This window comes from Pyxicephalus adspersus, chromosome 6 (genome assembly GCF_032062135.1).
Source record: "Pyxicephalus adspersus chromosome 6, UCB_Pads_2.0, whole genome shotgun sequence".
NCBI lineage: Eukaryota > Metazoa > Chordata > Amphibia > Anura > Pyxicephalidae > Pyxicephalus > Pyxicephalus adspersus.
The window spans coordinates 92,368,852-92,389,836 of NC_092863.1; the positions used below are offsets into that span (position 1 = coordinate 92,368,852).

General features: G+C 37.3%; 1 protein-coding gene across 5 annotated transcripts in view; it reads left to right on the top strand.

Moving 5' to 3' along the window:
* Window positions 1–20,985, top strand: part of NIPBL (NIPBL cohesin loading factor) — a 76,581-nt gene that overhangs the window by 14,919 nt on the left and 40,677 nt on the right. For 4 of the 5 annotated variants that reach the window (XM_072416606.1, XM_072416603.1, XM_072416605.1 and 1 more), the window contains exons 2-9: window positions 11,145–11,288; window positions 12,156–12,321; window positions 13,494–13,624; window positions 14,162–14,261; window positions 14,991–15,142; window positions 15,259–15,419; window positions 16,327–16,420; window positions 18,579–19,187. In XM_072416606.1, the coding sequence (XP_072272707.1) occupies window positions 11,225–11,288; window positions 12,156–12,321; window positions 13,494–13,624; window positions 14,162–14,261; window positions 14,991–15,142; window positions 15,259–15,419; window positions 16,327–16,420; window positions 18,579–19,187 (1,477 nt within the window). In that variant the 5' untranslated portion in view covers window positions 11,145–11,224. The remainder of the gene's footprint in view (window positions 1–11,144; window positions 11,289–12,155; window positions 12,322–13,493; window positions 13,625–14,161; window positions 14,262–14,990; window positions 15,143–15,258; window positions 15,420–16,326; window positions 16,421–18,578; window positions 19,188–20,985) is intronic. The other variant, XM_072416607.1, reaches the window with a different exon arrangement.

The following is a 20,985-nucleotide window of genomic DNA, read 5'->3' on the forward strand; positions in this document are numbered from 1 at the left end:
TGTTAGTTTGGAATGCTTTATATAGTGCTTTATAGAATGCTTTATATATTTATATAAAATATTTCCTATGAACAACAAATCCATTTGTGTGCTTTCTTTATTCTATAGTTTTAATAAATTGACTTTTCTTAGTGTGGGAAGTGATTTCAGTGATGTACTTGTTGCTTATTTGCTTTGCACTTGCAGTTGATGCTTTGAAGCTTTCTTTTGCCTTTTGTTTTTGAATATTTCAAAGCACAAATCCAAATCAGGCTACAACACTTGAGTGTTTAAAATATTCAGTAAAAAGTTTGGTAAATATCCTAATATATCAATTCAATGGCTTTGTGAAGTGGAATGTACTGGTGTTGGTTGGTTTGAATGGATTCTTCTCCAAGATCCACATGTTTGACCATTTTGCTTTAAGTGGATTTGTCTTGGGGTGGGGGGATTTATTAAGAGATAAGGCAATAAGTCAGGTCCAGTAGCCAGATAAAGATAGCCTTTTTCATGTACCCTGTTCTAATATTTTAAATTGCATGTGTCCATATGAGTTAGAATAGCATAATACAAATGCAATAATTGCAAGACATTTACAACCTTCCTTAAAAACTGGCTTTGAGTGTGTAATGATAGATTGTTCTTCATATTACAGGACAGGTTGCATTTTAGGTTTGCATATATATATCTTGTTGGTTTTAAGCCTATTTTTGTCAATTAGCTTATCTCCTGTAATGGGTGGAAAATCAGTTACTGAAGTGTTCTTACCACAATCTTGTGAAAGACTGGTTATGTTAGGGCCTTCTTATTTGCTTACACAGATTTCTATCATGCTCTGCTGCACAAGTGAATATCGGTAGCAGCCTTCTTTCTGTGATCATTCTACTGTGGCTAGTAAAACCAGAGCCGCCACTGTGATGACAGGACGCAAGGACAGATGCTTGAAATTTGACTACGCAATGTATACGGTCCTCTGTTAATGATTAAGAATTTAATTTGATGTCACGACGTACATAATGCACTTGTAGAAACTTGTGTGTATTCTTGAGACCTTTCGTCTCCCTTTTGTACTATAAGACTTTTATTTAGAGGTTGCGGTTTGATTATTTCCCTTTATATTCTACTTTTTGCAAAATTTTCCCTCACTTTTCATGTGACAACCTTAAGATGTTTGATTTCCCAACACTGCACACGCTGCTTTTGTTCTATTGGTGTGTCAAATAGCATTGTGTGTTCTGCCATCCTCAAACTACTTTTTGTTTTGTTGTGTTTCTTTAAGCTTTCTGTCAAAGTTTAACTAAGAAACTTAAGCCAACATGCAATAATTGTACTTGGAAACGAGTTATTAACAACCGATTGTTGGATAATCGTTAACAAAAAAGTGCACAACGACGCTGATGAATGAGAAATGTCACTGGAAACCAACAACCATCCTGGGGGATCAGTTTGGGCGACAATCGTTCACTATCTATTATGTGTATAGTGATCATGGATTCACTATCTGTTGTGTTTACAGTCGTATAGTGATCGTGGATTGTTTTCTCCGGTACACGTCGCTTCCTGCATCGTTCTAACAATCTTATGTAGATTGTGTACGTTATTGGTGGATTATATTTGAATGATCGTATCGTAACAGCATGTACAGAATCGTGCACTATACGATTGTTCAAAATAATTGTGAATAATCGTTGATCTGTCATTAGTCGGTTGATTTCTAACAACATTTATTGCACGTGTGTACCTAGCCTTATTCAGAAACTACAACACACTTAAGTTAAATCCATCAAACATATGCAATTAGGCTAATTGGCTTCCACCAAAATGTGGCCTTTATATTAATGACACATGACATGTGAGCCCCTCCTTTATCTTTCAGGGACAGTTAGTGGCATGACTATGAAGTTTGCAAAGTGCTTCTTAAAATGTTGGCACTATATAAATAAAAGTTGATAATATTACGCACACAGGTTAAAATGACAAAACCTACAGCCAACATACTGCAAGTTTCAGTCTGTTCAAGAGATCACATATACTACATTCACATTAATATAAAAAGAAGTATCTGCTGTTCCAGAAGCAGCAGATTCTTCATCCAAGCTGTTACTTGGAATACCTTGGATTCCACCTTCAGTTAAGGAGTTGGTTCATGATAGGACTAAACTCCCATGGTTACTATGTGGTAACGTTCTCAACAATTCCCCTGAGGAAGCCTTTTGGCGAAAAGCGTGAGACTTTAATCTGGCCACCATTTTTTTTTTATTTTTTTTATTAGGGATTTATATGTATAGTCGATTGGTCCTTTATCCCATGGAACTCTAAATGGGAAAAACCACTATCAGCTATTTTATGTACGTGTCACTAATTTTTGCAGTAATCAGGTAGTTTAGGATCCTTATTGCAGAAGGGACATCACCTGTTCATTTTTTGCAAAAAGGACCTTCCTGATGTAAAATATTTAAAGTGGCATTAGTTTTATTTAGGGTTTCTGTTCATATCACTTGTATAAATTTCATGTAAAGATTTCAACTGCTTCATGTAACTAACGAAAGAGATTTAACAGAGCAAACTTTTCTTGTGCTTGGCTGATCTGCAGTCAGTGCTTCCATTGAAGAAAACTACAGGCAGCTTATTTAACTGTTTTTTTATCAAAGGGCTCTAAAATCAAGGATTAAAAAAGCCGATCTGCATATTTATTTAAAATTATTCAGTTTTTACTCACACGTTTTTAGATACAAGTTAAGAGGAATAAAACTCAAGTATGCATAAAAGACTATTACTGCTATCTTTCAGAAATAAAATATGGTTTTAATGTGCATTGTCTAATTATCTCACTACTAATTATGAGATTTGTAAACTGAAATTTTTTTTTACTTTTGTGAATATTTGATTTGTAGTGATTGTGATTTATGAACACTCAGTGAAGTTAATAATAAGAAATTTGACCCACTAGAGTAACTTCATCTTGTTAGAGAAGGTTTTCAGAAATAAATTCTTTGTTCAGGTTTGGTTTGAGTTTGCTGTACAAAATCTACTGATCTTCAGAATTCTGTTGACTGGGTTATGTGGACCAGTCAGGAGGTTTCAGAACCACGAACATACTCCTAAAGTACACACTCTGAAGATTTTACATATTGTGAACAGGCAGTAAAAAACCTAAAACAAGCCCAATATTCACAATCTCCAAGCGGAGAGAAATGTCCATAACATAGTAATGAAATAGTATGCTGATTTTGGCAAGCTGCCAGCTATCAAGTGTACACAAGCAGCACATGTTTGAGGATTGAAGACATAACTTTACATTAATAACGCCTAATGAAGTTGTTGAAGGCTTGTTGTAAAGCTTTTTAATGATATGTAAATAGATTGTTGAGCATAATCTGGGCACATGTGCACTTGAAGCCTCTCTCAAGCATTGGTTGACTTTTTTGATGTTGCTGCAAAGATCTCGCTCAATGAACCCTAAGATAGCAGCTAAGTATCTGCAAACCTCTATTGAACCTAATATCTGGTAAATGCTGAACAAAAGTGAGGGTAATGGGAGCCACTGTTTCTAAAGATATCACCTGGATAGCTTGAAACAAGAACAACAATAATGTTGTTTCATCTGCCTGCTCACTGGGCAATGAAACAGCAATGGGATAATGCCGATTCTTTGTTCAGTGAGACAGGTGAAAAATGGCGAGTGAAGTTAGAAATCGCGGGATCATCTATCTGATTATATAATGTGGCGCTAGTCTAACAATGAATGGCTGAATAGAATTCTAATTCATTTAGCCTATAAAACTGTTACTGTTTTTGCTTTTAACCAGGTTGCATATTTTGTTTGATAATGCTAGAAATGTGTTAAAGCAAAAAGTAAATGTGAAAGTATTTTTTTTTCTTCTATTGTTGCAGCAGTATATACAGTGCTTTGGAAAACACTCAAGAGCAGGAAGGGATGACAGATGTGTGTTTGTGCTAAACAGGAGCAAGGAAAGATTTTGCAATAGATTTTCTACAAGGTTACAGCTTGAGCCCCTAAATTCCTTCCTCAGCTGCACTGCAATGGAATAAAACCTGACCCTGACCACTTCTTAATTATGTGACTGTTTTAGAGTAAAAGTATGTATCGCTGTTGCACTTGCCTCTACCCAGGGATTTAGACACAAGTGCTGTAAACTTGTTGCATTGCTTTCAAGATGACGGTCTGATTTGTGATGAGTTGTGTTGCTTTTTAAGAAATGTCCTCCAATGGGTTGGTTCTTTTAATCTGCAGTGGAGTTTAGTTTGACATTTGTGATGTAAACACTGCTTCCCAGAATTTTTGAGAGTATGAAACCCTGGACTAAAGTACTGTTTGCTAGTTGTTACAATGTATATACATGATCACACAAAACTGCATTATAGTTAGAATAACACAACATTCATAAAAATTTCTTGCTGGCACCATTTGGTTAATGCTTTTTTTTTTTTTTAAACTTGATTTCCAAGGAGGTCTAGGCAATTTCATTCTCAATGGTAGTGACTGACAATTTTCTTAGGGGTTGTAAGATAGGTTCAGAGGGATGGCTCCTGTTGTCCACCGTAAGAAAGTCATTAAGAGTTCAGGTTTGCTGCAAGTTAAGGAATGCTTGACCCTGTCAAGAACCAACAAAGTTTAATGACGGTTTCCTTGTCAGGAAAACAGTATTAAGGTTTGGGTCAGTTGCATTAGCTAAAGATTATTCCAAATTCATTGAGTTCATGGACAGATGACTTTGACCTGGTAGTTGACATCTTTCTGCATAACACCGTAGAAATATAGGAGGCAGGAAGTGACAAAAAAAATTAGCCTTAAACACAGCAGCGATACAGTGGATTTGTATTCAGCCAAATTGTGCATCTCTTGATTTGTTCTAGTTTAGGTCAGCCAAAGATATTTGTTTGGGTTGTGCTGTTGAGATATATATATATATATATATATATATATATATATATATATATATATATATATACGGTGTTAGTAATATATATTCAATTAATTTTTCAGTATATTTCAGGGCTGTGTGGTCGGTACAAAAATCCTACTACTCATTCTCCTCATTTTATGGTACCCCTGATTATTTTAAATATGCAGATGTATACTAATATTCAGTGTTGATTGAAGCACAAAATACTCAGCATTCAATCACAAAGGTCAGCCATTGTCAAGCTATATGAAGACTGGGTCTGCTTTTGGAAACTAAAATTCCGGGCTAGGAAGTTGACACACTACCCTGGTAGCATGTAAACTAGTAAAGTTTATTCTTAAATTTTAAACTAAAAACACAAATAATAAATAGTAAACAGTAAATATTTTTTTCTACACACACATGGCAGTCTCATCCCCCCTGTAATTTCTGACAACAGTACTTAGTTTTTTAACTGGCAACTATAAGCTACTGCTTACATTTAGAAACCGTGCTGCCAACCTGCCATGTGCTTTTTGAATTGGTTGTTGGGTTTCTTATCTGATCTGTCTGTAAAGGCAGGTTTATGTAGATACCCTGTTTCCCCGAAAAAAAGGCCCTAGCATGATTTTTCCATATATTTGAGGATGCTCGAAATAAAGGCCTATACTGAAAAAAGGCTACAATATATATAACTACATGGACAAGAGGTGTGCTTGTTTAAGGAAAGCGCTGTTGCTAGACATGAGAAATTGGGAGCCATTGGTTCTAAAGGAAATGGATTTACAAGAAATTCAAGATGGAATTCAGGGTTTGGAGAGTTATGTTGATCCAGAATGTGATGTGATAAATGTTGATTTTTTTTTTTTCCCAAGAATAAATGTTGATTGTTGTTCATGAAAAAATAAGACATCCTCTGAAAATAGGCCCTAGTGCATGTTTTTGGAGCAGAATTTAATATAAGACATTGTCTTATTTTCGGGGGGAATTCAGGAACGGCTGTGTGAACAGAACTAAATGCTGTTGCTAGCAGGATTTTCTACAGTAAGATGACACGCAAAGTATTGAAAATAGATTGAGGATCTGTGTTTACATGAATTGAAAATATTTTATTTTTAACAGTCTGTGTATTTGTCTACCAGGATTTATCCTTATTATTCAGATATTCTGTATCAGTCATTCTTTTATTATACTTTATAAATGTGAATTTTATTATGTATTTATTTAGTATCACTGTGTTCAGGACATATATTGTTTATATATTGTCACCTTGGTGTTAAAAAGTCAACAGTGGACAAGTAATATATTCTGTTTTACATTTGTAACCTTCTACCTACCATTCTAAATACTGCAGCTTTGCTTTAGAGCCTAGACTTGGGTAATTGATTTGACCCAGACTGTGTTACACTACCCATTGGGGTAGATTTGTCTGTAACTGTTCTGAATTTGCTTGTGAGAATATTTGGTAGGCTATGGACATCCTTCCATTTGCACCTAACCTCCGTGTTTCTCTTGTGCCCTATCTCCTAGTATGTAGCTGCAAAAAAATGTTCTGATATTTAAGATGTGTGTTTGCTCACAAGTTACATTTAATTCTGACTTCTATTTACTGCAAGAAAATCACAAAGATATTTTAAAAGGTAACCAAATTTAAAAGATGGAAGCTATCCTTGCTGGTCTTCTTTTTAAAGACACAAACATTGGTGCTGACTCTGAATAAGCACGATCATATCAGTTGTCCCTTTATCTGATTTTCTCATGGTTTCTTCTTGTGCAGTGACTTGCTTAGTCAGTGAAAGAAATAAAGGAGTACAGTGACTTGCTAGACCAGGGGGTAGGCAAACTCCAGCCTTTAGGCCAGATACGGCCTAGCCAGTAGTCCGTTCCCCCTCTGGTCAATCCAGCCTAATCCCGGCCGGCAGGGGTTGGCAATCTGCGGCTCCAGGGCCACATGCGTCTCTTGAGCCTCCTTTTTATGCCTCCCTTCCCTATTTACCGCGACTGGCGTTAACACTTCCGCCGCCGGGGAAAGGGGACATTCTCTTACGTATACATTGCGCAGGAGAGGGATTTCCCTTAAGAAGCGTTCCTGTTGGGGGGAGGGGTGGCCATCAGCGCGGGACTCGAGAGAGAGTCCAGCCTAGTGTGCCTTCTTTTAGGCTACTAGGCCTAAAATGGCCCAGTAGCCAAAAAATTTTGCTGACGCCTGTGCTAGACAGTGAAAGAAATAAAGAAAAAGAAAAAAAAAAAAAAAGAAAGAAAAAAGAGTTTGCATCTTCAAAAACACTTCAGGTGCAGCATCTCCTAAATGTATGACAAATTCCCTTAAAGCAGTGCGTGAAAGGGTTTTTTTTTTTTAGGAAATGGTAGAAAGTTAGTCTGGAGAGGTTGTGTTGACATATATAGCAGCTGTACGCTTCACTAACGTAGAACTGTTTAACGTTTTGAGGATCTGCACTTCCTATTTGCAGTCCGCACAGATGTAACTTGCCCAGCGTAACAGGTGCAGCCACAGGAAGTCCTGCTACTATTCCTTGCAAGCTTTACTATTCATGGTTATTAAAGACATCTGTCGTGCCTCAGTGTTTCTTGTGATGTGTTATTTCTATGTAATTTTAAAATGTTATTTGTAAGCTTGGATCTCTTAAATGAAACGTTTTGATTAGCACAGTAGTGACAGTTGTTAATGCTTGAACAAGATTTAAAGCAATTCCATTAGTGCTGTGAAGGATTCTTAGTACTGCTGTCCTCATATGACTTTTGTCAGCTATAGTGTTGGCGTTTTCTTTTTTGGTTGCTAAGCTAAAAAAATATCCATATGTGTAGGTCAAGATATAAGCCTTTTATACCAGACATCTGCCTCTTCTGTATTTAAAGGTAGTAAAATCTAGCCCATGACTGACTGGTGAAAACTGAACGGTCAATTTCCACCTCGATACATCGTGCCTCTCTTCCCCTTATGCCTGTGTATTCTTTACACGATCAGATGAAGGTGACATGTGTTGATCATTCCTTTTTGTTGTACTAGTATCCTGCAGCCAGCACGGCATTTGCACTTTTTGGAAGCGCCTATTGCAAAACTGTGTCCCAGTCGTGTATTTTGCAGAGTGTGTATCTTTCAAAAACTGTTAATGGTGCTGTTGGCTATTCATGTAGGTCATAAAATTGATTTTACAATCCAAGGACACAATCCAGGGACACATTTTAGATGTTTCCTGATGCAAATGTTTAATTTTATTTTGAAAGCTAAATGTGTAAGTGCTTGGTATGTTCATTTTTCCTGGCATTATCTGTATGTTAAAGATTGCCTGCTTCCTTTTCTTACACCTAAAGCAAAGAACAAGAAAAAACTTCCTCTGCCCCAGATGTATTTTTGTTGCATCCCAGGCTGTAAATTGCCACAAAGTTTTTTTTCAATGGCCAGTCTGTAAGCTTGATCCTGATAGTCTTTAATGAATTGGGTCTTAGCTATTTGTGTCCCTTAGGAGCAATATTTAGTGTTCCAACCCTGCAATTGAGAATTAAAATGGACCAAGACTGATTGTACTGTATCTGCTTGTAGGCTGGCTGAGAGAGAACATTCTAAAGAGACCTTATGGCATGGCAGCACTTCCAAGGATGTGAAGATCTTATCACATTCCATGCTGGAGAAATATCGAGTCTTTAGCCTTTGGGCTTGGTTTACTTTGGTGTGAAGTCAAACTCTTACATTTACTGTCATTCTATATCAGTGTTTCTAGACCTTTCTAACATGGGGGGGGGGAACCCTTGAAATATTTTTCAGTTTTTCAGGGAGTCCCTGCTATAATTAATATAAACACGGCTCACATTATATAAACAGGGTAATCAAGTGGGTAGAATGTCTTAAATTTTAAATTTCTGGTCAGTCACCTCTACAGATGGCCAAAAATATCATTGCTGTCACTTATCTGACTTGAGGGTCCCAAATTGTTTAAGGAACCTCCAGCACATCAGGATTCCACAGAAAAACTCTGTTCTATTCAAATCAGAATTGTTGACCGTGTGAAAACAAAGATGTTGACATATTCAGTAATATCCTATGTCTGTGAACTGGTCTTGATTTCACTGAAAACAAGTTGTATTCAATATTTTCCTCAACAGCAGCATATAGCAAAAATGAGGAATTGCAAGCTTATTGTGTAGTTCATTTTGCCTTGATGTCTTTGCCTTTAGAGATGTGTGACATTCAACTAGACTGTCTGCTATCACCCATGCTAATGATGTTGGCTTCTGATTCTTTTTGGTTAGCTTCTTGCTTTAGCTGAAACAGAAAACTGTGTTGCTGAGAGAAATACTATGTACGTCATGTTGCAGTTTTTTTTTAAATGTGTAGTATGTTTTATGTGAAAATAGAGACCCACAATGTTTGCTTCTTTGTGTAGTTTAGTTATATACATGCAATCAGGATTCTTATCATTTTAAAAATGATTTTCTGGACAAACTGTTTATGGCTACCCCGTCTTGGCAACACCTGTTGAGAATGTGCTTTTTTTTTTGTCAGCACATGGCCAGATTGTTCTATTACTTCCCAACTTATCTTTTTTGTACAAATATATAATATAAATGGTCCATATAGAGAACTCTCTTCCCCATTATTCACTTTGAGATGATTAAAAAAAGAACAAGAGGGCACTCTTTGCATCTGGAGGAAAAGAAGTTTAAGCTCCGGATAAGGAAGGGTTTCAGCAACTACTATAGATTGCTTTAAGAAAAAGCTGGATGTTTTTCTAGAAGCACAGAATATAACTGGGTATTAAGGCTTTAAAGTAAAAATAACAGTGACTGTTGATCCAGGGAACATCTGATTGCCTCATGGAATCAGGAAGGAATTTTTTCCCCTGTTGAAGCAAATTGTACCAATGTTTTTTTGCCTTCCTCTGGACCAACTATGTCTTATAGGGTTTTATATCTGGGATGTTTATTTCCCTGGTGGTTGAACTTGATGGACTTATGTCTTTTTTCAACCTAACCTACTATGTAACTTTGTACGTCTTTTGTACGTTTGCCAATAATTATGTCCAGGAATATTATGAAGACTTTCATTTATCTATCAGTTGAAGGGGTGAAGATCATCTCCACTCTGCAATTGGGAATCACAATTCGAAGGTTTGAGTGAACATTCAGCACAGCAGTATTTTACAAAATGTTAAACTTTTCTTCGAGTGCCCAGTAATTTTGTGTAGTGTCTGGTTTAGACAAATTGGAGCTGTTGCCATTGAAAGTTTATCTCTTTTCATAGAACATAGCATTGCCAGTTTGCCGGTAAATGTCCAGGATGTAGTTTTAGCTGTGTTAGTTGTCAAAACATCTGGCTCAGAATCTTGATAATTCATCAGTGTACTTGTGAGACCTTTCCAATAAAATCCCGAGTTTACTGCAGTTTCTCCTGGTGACTTATTCCTCTAGTTTATTTTATTTCAGCACATGGTAGAGCCATAGCAACACAAAGCATAAAACAATGGTTACATTGAATGCTCATTTTGTGGTGTTACTCTCCAAGGCAAAGGTCATATTAGGCTGCCGTTTCTGAGCAAGTGTAAATACTAAAAGAAAAGTGAAAGTTCAAATTTTAGAAAAGCATAACACCTTTTTGGCTTGAAAAATGTTGTGAAAGTGATGTAATACCATTATGCATCTTGTGTTGAAGTGAAAACGTGTTGAGGACATAGTAGCTAGAATTAGGCAAGGCTTTTTTTATTATTATTTAATGGACTGACTTATCCCACATCAGTGAATGCAGAGAGCTGGGCATGTGCCAGTCCGGCGACCGCAAGGGCAGCGCAGCTTAGCAAATATTGATAGGCAGGCATGAATACTTATGGTGGAACAGGCATTGCCTGTCGCTTTCTGTAATAAAACCCTACCTGAGTCAACATTTTTTAAAGTGGAACTTTAGTTCACTTTAAGATCATTGAAAAAGTTTAAGTTAGACTTCATGTTGAATAATCAGTTGCAGACCAACATCGACCACCTTGGTTTACTGAATTCCATCTATCTATAGTCTGCCCATACTAATTACACAGATATGTCAGTTTGTATGGTTGCAGACAAATTCATCCATGTTTCCAGAACTTGTTGGACTAACCTTTATGGGTTGGTTTGACTGCACGATTACTGCCAGTGTGAGTGGATTTATACATGAAATAGAAGACATAAGCTACTGTTTAATTTCCTAATTATTCTACTTTGTGTGTTCAGTATCACACTAACAATCCTTCCTCTTTTTTTTTTTTTCAGTGTGTAGGAGATGGGAAGTAATGACAGGTGGCACCTCCAGTGAAATACCTGCCTAGATTCCACCATCCTACAGCTTCAGGATGAATGGGGATATGCCTCATGTTCCCATTACGACTCTAGCGGGGATTGCTAGTCTCACAGACTGTGAGTATTTTTTCAACTTTTGTTTGTGTATTTGTCTCAAACTTTGACCATGTTCTGTTGTTTGTCTGGCATATTTTTGTAGCTTTATATTGGATGTCAAAGGCTGCATTTACGGCCCTTATTGGGCTACACTAATAAATATGGGTTTAATCTTAATACTGTCACTGAGTCATAATGTAGGCCAAATAGAACAGGTGGCAAAAAACTTTTTAACTGTCATTGTACATGTCTCAAGATTATATTATTGTATAGGTTGGATTATAGGTATGGCTTGTAAAGGGATTAATAACTGTGTGTAAATTACATTTTAAAGCAAACATCTAAAGGTAAACTCAAAATAAAATAAGTTCAAAATATCAGGCCTTGTAAGAAAGACTTTCAGTATGGCGCCTTTCTGACCTTTTTTTTTAAACCATTTTACCTCTTGTACCTGTATATTAATTATTATTATTACACAGCATTTATATAGCCACAACATATTACACATTGCTTTATAAAGTCCATAGTCATGTCACCAGCTGTGACTCAAAGAAGCTCACACTCTAATGTCCCTACCATAGCCATATGTTATTAACACAGTCTAAGGTCAGTTTTTGGGGTGAAGCCAATTAACCTAACTGCATGTTTTTGGGATGTGGGAGGAAACCTAAGTATTCGGAGGAAACCCACGCAAACTCGGGGAGAACCTGCACATTCAACGCAGATTTTGTCCTAGCTGAGATTCAAACCTGAGACTTAGTGCTGCGAAGCCCAGAGTGCTAACCTCTGAACCACTGTGCTGTATACCCCTTATGGACCAGGGCAATTTTCATGATGGTCCTGTTTATTCTGTTTGTTGACTAACTTGCTTTTTAATTTTTTTGACAGTGTTGAATCAGCTGCCTCTTCCATCCCCTTTACCCGCTACAACGACAAAGAGCCTCCTCTTTAATGGACGAATAGCAGAAGAGGTCAACTGCCTTCTGGCTTGCAGGGATGAACCTCTGGTGTCACAGCTTGTCCATAGTCTCAACCAGGTGTCAACGGATCACATGTATGTATGGAAATTAGTTAACACCAAAAAATAAAATCTGATACATTTTGCATATCTGCTTGATTTTGCATTCTTCTTTTCTGTTAAGCTGCTAATTGTTATTGATACAAAAAAAAACATTCCTATAGAGCAGTGGTCCCCAACCTTTTGGACGTCACAGACCACTAAATTTACAGGCTCCAGACCGCAGATGCGGACCACAGGTTGGGGACCGCTGCTATATAGTAAGCTTAGAATATATTGGTGAAAATGAGCATTGACGCTATATTGTTATCAGTGTTCTCCCCAGACCCTTTCTTCAGCTGGGTGCACCACCCGCCACTTTTCAGTAACCACCTGGCTTTTTTTGGGTGGTTACTGAAGAGTTGGGTCACAATACAGGGGCTGCCACCCTCCTACAATTTTTTCCCACCCGGCTTAAAAAATCGTCTGGGTTCAACACTGTTATGTTGATCTGAACTGTTTTTCTAGCTTTGAATTTGAAGTGGTGGGATGAAATTTGACATTTAAGATCCTGTAATGTTGGAGAACAAATAACGCTCTCAGGTAGAAGGAAATGTAAAGAATGCTTGATGATCTGGCGTAGAAAAAGACAGCATATACTCCAGTGCTGGTGGGGTGAATAGCATTCAATCTTTGGGAGTAGTGGGTGGTAGAATGGTCTCTGGTCAGTTATATCAGTTTATTAGGTTACTTATATTGTGCCTGCTGTTGGTGTCAATGAGCGGAATTATGCCTCATTTTTGGCGGCATTGGGAGGAATGATGTCTCATTATCTGAGAGCCATATGGTTGATGTGATGGGCAAGAGTAGTGATTAACTGTGTCCGTATTGGAAATGGTGCTTTGCAGATCAGTCAAAAGAAAGCACAAAGCCTCATTTGGCCAACGTACCTCAAGTACTTTATTGCTTTACATTTTATAGCCTGCCTTCAATTAAAGCTTCACCAAGGAGTAAGAAGCGCTAGGTCTTGTGTTTAATTTACTACCTTACAAAACAAGAAAATACCATACATCATTTGCAGTGGCTTAAAATTGAACTCCGGCATGATCTTCATCTTCAGGCCTTGCACAGCTGTACTGAAATTGCTTACTCTGATTTCACTATTACGCATGGTCACTTCTTACAGTAATCCTTAGAATTTGTTTTTTTTTTTTCATCCCTGAAAACAGAGAGCTGAAAGATAACCTTGGAAGTGATGACCCAGAAGGAGATATACCGATCCTCTTGCAGGCCACCCTGGCCAGAAATCCCAATGTCTTCAGGGAGAAAAGTATGCAGAACAGATATGCGGTGCAGAGCGGTACGAAAATATCTGTTAATCTTATGGCTTTGCATTTTCATATGATTGGATGAACATGGCTGGTCTGTGCAACACATAATTTATATGCATTTTACTGTCAATGTATTCTTTCTGCCAGTATTACAATTAGTTCAGGATTCTGCTCACCATCAATTTGCAATTGATCTGTATTATTCGTTATATCTTTAAAAGGGATTTCAAGTTCGTGCAATCAAGGAAAATTCCAGTTATTTGTCTAATCTGTTCAGCGTTTTCATCTAAACTATGAAATTATTGCCCAGTTTATGACTGGCTTTGAGCTCTGTAGAATCCCATAGCTAGATATTTTAAAAATAGACTATGCAATTTACTTTTCAAAGTTCTTTCTATATTTTTCATAAATTTGTACACTTAATTGTGTTTCTGAAAAGAAGGTCTGCAAATCTTTCCCCTGCAGTTGCGTTTCATTTATTTTGTTTTGTGTTCTTGTTTTTGTTGTTTCTGTGTTTTTGTTTAGTTCTGGTTTATGCTCATAGTGATTATTGGTTTTCTCCTCAGGGATGATGATGCCTCAGTATAAGCTTCCCCAGAATTCCATGCATGGCAGCCCGGCATCTACCAATTATCAGCCAACCACTATCTCTCATAGCCCTTCCAGGTAATGCGTATCTCTGAATTTCTCTAAGGCCTATATTCCTATTTCCTGTGAGGCCTATTTACACAGTGATGTCTGAGTCTTGCTGGTCTTGCTGTGCACTAGCATAATTAGTAAATCTCTAGGCCTTTGAGAATGTTCCATGTTTGAAGCAGAAAAAAAAAAAAAAAATTAAGTATGCCCTTTACTCCATTTATATAGCAAAAATCTGTCCTAAAATTACTTTGTTATCCTAGTTACTACCTGCATATGTTTTTGGATCAATCTGTATATCCATGTTGGGCACCCCGGATTTCAGGACCAGGCAGTTGATTAGTGGTGTATTGAATTATTGTTTGACTTCACTAAGATTTTAAGTGGCTTCACTGAAATACAGTGATTGAAGACTAATACAAATATGCTTTTTAGCATTGTTAGTTTAAACACTTTTTAGGTCAAACCAGTTTGTCTAATACTGGCCACACATGCCACCTTTGTACTGTTGAAACATAAAACAGTATTTGATCGTTGAAAATATATTTTACGTAAACAGTTGCACATGTGAACCTGCAAGATGAAATTATTGTATATTGAGGAAATTTAAAGTATGATCCATGTGGTGCCAAGTGCGCAGTGAGATTTCAGTTTCATAACAGGTTTCATAAGTGTGTGAGATAGAGGAAAGGTAAACAATGAACAGGTTAAAATATATTTATAGATTTCTGCATGAACCTATTTTTTTTCTTCTTGAAGTCGATTTGTGCCACCTCAGACCAGTTCAACAAATCGGTTTATTGGCCAGCAAAACAGCCCTGTTCCTAGCCCTTACGCTCCCCAAAGCCCTGCAGGCTACATGCCATATGCCCACCCTGGAAGCTACACACAACATCAGCAAATTCAGCAAGGTATGTCAGACATGTTTTTAGTTCAGAAGTATTTTGAGTACAGTAATTCAACTTTGTGCTTTTTTTGTTACAGTGCACAATAATTTTATGTTGTTTACAATTTTTCCTTTTGGCAGCTTCCGTGTCCAGTCCTATTGTGGCAGGTGGGCTGCGGAACTTACATGAAAACAAAGTCTCTGGTCAATTAGCCGGCAACTCTGCAAATCACCATGCAGATAACTCCAGGCACAGCAGCAGTGACGACTATCTGCAGATGGTACATAGGCTGGGTAGTGAGGTATGCTTCTGTGACACAAATTACTTTTCAAGTTTAGCCTTCAACCACTATCTCCAATATCTTTTTTTTTTTTTTTCTGTCACCCTTTCGAGTCATTCTTCTTTGCATGTGTTGTCTACTGAACTTTATAGTTTAAGCCCCTCATTTTTCTTTTCCTGGTTTCTTACCGCTCTTGTAAATATGCTTATGGCACATTTTATGTACTATATTTTGGTTTTAATTGTGCACTTCATTGTATGCTCTTACTGCTTTAAACTATCTAAGCAAATCATGGCTGACTGGGAGGGTAGGACAGAGTACTGTACATAGTTTTTTAAAAACACGTTAAATAATGAGCTAACTCTTTGATGAATTCTTCTAACAAAAAGCTATGAAGGGTGAATGACAGTCTGGAGCAGTTGGTTTTCTTAGGCAGACCTACGTGGCTTTTTCATGCGATGCTGACCCTCCATGTTCAGAAGAAGTGAAATCTAATCATTTAACAGCATGTCAGAGACAATAAAGTTAGGGAAGAAAGGAATTCAATGATTCTGGAATTTCTTCATTCAAGAACTGAGCTGCAGATTCTGGTGCTTGTTATGAGAAACTCATAGTATGCATTGAATCACAGTAAGCAATAAGTACAGGTAAGGCTGGAGTAGTTTGATCAGCCTGCTGAAAATAGACATTTGGTTGCAGTTGTTATAATATTGATGACTTGCACAACCTTTGTTCCCACACATGTATATTTAAATCTTGTTTTAAAAGAACCTGGAATAAAATCAAGACAGATTTTGTTGGATAAATTAACAAAACTGAAAGAATTTTGCTTTGGGAAAACTTTTTTTTTTTTATTCTTTTGGGTTAGCGCTAGTGTTTTCCTTTCTTTTTTCCCCCCCATTAATGCATATTTTTTATATGGTTACAGGATAGTGATTCTTCAATAAGAAATGCTGCCTCTTTTTCCCTACGATCTCCACAATCTGTATGTTCTCCTGCTGGAAGCGAAGGGACTCCAAAAGGTATGTTTTTTTTTTTTTTTTTTTTTTTTTTTTTTTTACTATAATATTTCTGTTTTTTCTTTTTTATACTTACTAAAACGTTTGCACAACTTGATAAGGAACAGTCGTGTAGAACTGTGCTGTTTTGGTTACATAGGTTTGATTGCGTTCATTACATTCTCTGCATGGATTGTGTGTTTAGCGTTTGATTGGGTTTAGTTTTCCTCTGTGCTCTAGTTCGATTTGGTAGGCTAGCACCAGAGCAAATTTTGCTTTTAAGTGCTTAATCAGGATAACCAAGAGTAACATTTTTTAGTCTATAAGATATGCATTTAAATTTAGGTTGTTCTTTGATAAATATGAATTTCAACGATCAGAAAAAAATGGGTTTCTCCACTTTTGTAGTTAAAGTGGATCTAAACTTTATAACCAAAAATTGTCACCAGGCAGGTCCTTTATCGCAGAAGGGTCAGGTGATGTGTTGCAAACAGATAGGCAAGTATGATTTATGGCAGAAGGGAAATTGCCAAAACAGGTAATTGGTCCTACCAGCCAACGTTAATGCCTGTATGTAATTTTAAATGGAGTATAAGAGCAATTGTAATATTTAACTTTGCTCCACAAACGCTTTTCGGGTTTCTTACAATCGTGACACAAAATGGGTTTAAATGCCCCCCCTTCACAGTTTTTATTCTTCTACCAGCAGATTCATGTGCTTATTAAATAAGCTATGTTCAGCATTATCATTCTTTTGTTTAAAGTAAAGCCAGGGGGAGGGTATTTTGAGGGTGTGTCATAATGACACATGCTTCTATTTGGCTTTTGAAAGTACTGTAACAAGGATTTAAGTAAGTACTTGAGTTGCCAAGCATGAATACAGATTCAACTGGACTCCCAAGGAAATCCAAATCAATAGTATTAGTGTATGCCCTGCACTGGCAAAGAACCAAGAAAAACATTTTTGTATTCTATAAAGTATTTTTGATTAATAGACCAAAACACTGAACGCTGATCTTTCTATTTTTGGTGGTTATGGATTACCCACTGACTCTGTGTAAGGTTACAGTGGTCTCCATTATGGACTTCAACAATCCTTTTTAAGTCCCTCCGCAGCATATATTACTCCAAAAATATACAGATGGCAATAAAGCCTCTAAATGTCAGCCCACTGTTTGCATCCACTATAGTGCATTAGATTAGACTTAGACAAATGGCCCCCTCAGAATCTTTAGAGTGTACTAAAATGTACTTTTTAAAATGAAAAAGCAGGTCTCCAATGTTTCATCTTAGGGTCCTATGTTCTGAGGCTAAAATACTGGGTGACGTGGTAGACAACTATTTGGTCTTGTGGGTGCTGCTACTACCAGCAGTTTTTTTTTCCATTATTTATACCAAAGTTGCATGCTGCAACTTTAGGACACTTGACGCCATGGAATTTTCCACAGTATAGTTTATACTTTGAGATGCTTAACCTTGCTTCTACACTGCATCACTTTAAATATTGCCAGGCTAAATATATTCAGATACTTGATCATAATAAGCAGTAAATGAACTGGACAACAAGCCATCACTAACCTTTTGCAGTTGCAAATACAGTGGAACATTTCATTCTTAAGCATTGAAGTCCAAAGTATGAAAACTCTGCATCCCGTTCTTACCTCCCCCAGCAGCAACCCTTCACTTAAACTTGGCAATTCAGCTCACGTCATTCTTTGAGCAGTGCCTGAGCTCATCCTTCTTTCCCTCTCTTTAGCAGTTCCACGTTAGCTTAGCTTCCCTGTTTTCACCTGCCTAAAGGGACACGGCAGCATTCCAGCCTTTTAAGCCCACAGTGTAGGTTCTCTGTGAGTAAGAAATACAGTATACTGAGCTGTGGGCTTTCGGTCAGTACTTCTGCTTTGAACTTTGAGGATAAATTACTTTACAGTAGTTGCAGCTATCGAGCACAGGAACGGATTATTTAATGCTCATCTATTGCTTGTTATGAATATGTAAATATTCATAACCTGGCCACCGATGACTTTAAGTTTTGGTCTATTATAAAATAAATTAAATGGGGGCTGTCCTGCATGCAGCTACACACAGAGTGAAGAATTGTACTGCTTTTGACACCCATGTGCCTGTGTCCTTAAGCCTTTAGAGAGAAATTCTGTTCTTATACGTGTTCTCCTTTCTGTAGGATCACGGCCGTTAATTCTTCAGTCCCAGCCTCCTCCCTATGCTTCCCCACGAGACGCTCCTCCTGACATACTGCTGGACTCACCTGACAGAAAATTGAAAAGACAGAAAAAGTTAAAGATGAGTAAAGATGAGAAGGAGTCAAGTGAAAAGTCAGCTATGTATGACATTATCAGCTCTCCTTCTAAAGACTCCACCAAGCTTACATTAAGACTGTCTCGTGTGAGATCTAATGAAATGGACCAGCAAGGAGATATGCTCCCTGGCATGGAGAACAGTAATGTCAGTGAAGGTGACCCCTCTTTTAATGTTCACTACCCTGGGCACCCATCAAAAACTCCAGTCACTCCACAGGACATAAGTCGCCCTTTGAATGCTGCTGCTTGTTTTCAAGAGCAGACTGAGTTCCTGCAACAACAAGTGCCCGTCCTACAGCCCAATATGTCTGCAAAACCGTCTCAACCTCCCGTGGCTCAGTCACAAACTCAACCAACAGGAAACATAACGCCATACGACGAAGTCGAACTGGATGCTCTGGCGGAGATAGAAAGGATAGAACGGGAATCTGCTATTGAGAGAGAACGCTTTTCTAAAGAAGTTCAGGATAAAGGTAGTGTGGGGTATTTTTTTCTACTGTTTTCTACAGCTGGAGATCCTCAACTTAAGATTTTTAATTGCTTATTAGCATGAAAAATCCTTTGTTGAGAAGTCCTGATGCTGGCGTGTTTAATAATCAAACAAAAAAAAAAAAAAGTTGATTATGGCAACTGAAAAAAAAAAAACAAATAGTGGATGTAACTTTTATCTTCATCTCTCCAGTTTTTCTTTAATTTTAGATCCTAGAACCAGCAGAGCTAAAAATTCATTATCTTTTTCCTTTGACCCACCAGAGCATCCCTAGGCTACTGTAACAATCTCATATTCAAGTTTTCACAATAGCTTGATGTTTTTCAGCTATGTGGTGATAGATGCTTACCAGCTTTGTGGAAAACATTGATGGGGCAGACAAAAAATAAACACTGCTGGCAGCCTATTACACATTTTTCATATCCTGCCCTTCTCCTCATGAACTTAAATTTGCCAGGGTGATAAGAGCTGAACAAGCTTGTTTATGTAAGTTTTGCTGCATTCTGAAATTGTACTACTCTAAGGCTGACAGGTTAGTGCTTGTGCATTTACCTTTTTTAAACAAGTGCATCCTTGCATGTACAAAACGTTATACAATGCAGCTTAGTATTGAAGTACATTAGAATGCACACTTAAAATTTGAGGTTTAAAATGCATAGGTGTAAAGGATTCATATACATACCCTCTTCAGATTGATTTTAGAAGACTAAATTCATAATCAAGAGTTGGTTTACTATATGCATGAAGTTAGTATCTCAGCTGCTACATCTATGTGTAGTAAATCATTTTAAAGGGAACCGGTTGTTGCAAGTTGCATAGATATTAAAGGCTCTTGTTAAACAGAAAAGGCCTCCTTACACAGAGTCCCTTCAATAGGTCATGGGTTTTCATCCTTTTTGGTATTCTCTAGGGTCTGCGCAGTAAGTCTTGGAGAAACAACTCTTGTAGGAGATACCTGTACTAAAGGCTGCTCTCTCTTTGTTTAAGATGCTTGGTTGTTTTTTGTAGTTTTGCAGGCAGTCTGAACATTTTTGGATGCTGCTTTTAGCTCTGGTCCTCTACAAATGCTTGAGTGTATTAGTGTTAATATGGCCACTGCTTTTTCAAGGTTTTTTACTACTTGCTTAGACAGTTGGGGCACACTAAATACATTTATATCCCATGCACCTATATTAAATGTTAAAATAGTTGTTGTGCCTGGAATTTTGAAGCTGAGTATTTCAACCTTTACTTCCAAATAATCCTCCTTGCCCCATCAATCAATAGGGTCCCCCTTGCCCCAATTTTCTAAATGCAAAGGCCTGTTAGAAATTGTGTTCTTTTTATTAACCATTTTAAGATATTACAAATATAATCTCCTCTATGATTTCCAATATAATACCTTGTTAAAAAGTAAAATCTGATACCTGCAAATTAGCCAGAAAATAATTTGAAGTGGTCATATATGTAGAGAGAAACTAAAATGAAAGCTCTATATACTTGCACCTTTTACTTTTTTCTGGCTTATTGTTGCAAAAGTGGGCTGTTATGCTTCCCGCATTGCGAAACAATTTGCACTTTATATAGAGTTGATTGGTTAGATTTTCATCAAACTGGCTGATTTTTAGATTGCTACCAAAGTTCACAGTATGTGACCCTATACTGTAACTAGTTGTGTGTGTACATATGGGGATGTGTGTGTTTGGCTGAGTGTATTTATGGGGATGTGTGGTGTTAGTGGATAAGAGATGGGTTATGAGTAATTGCTGTTACTTATCACGGTTTGCATGCTGTGTATGTGT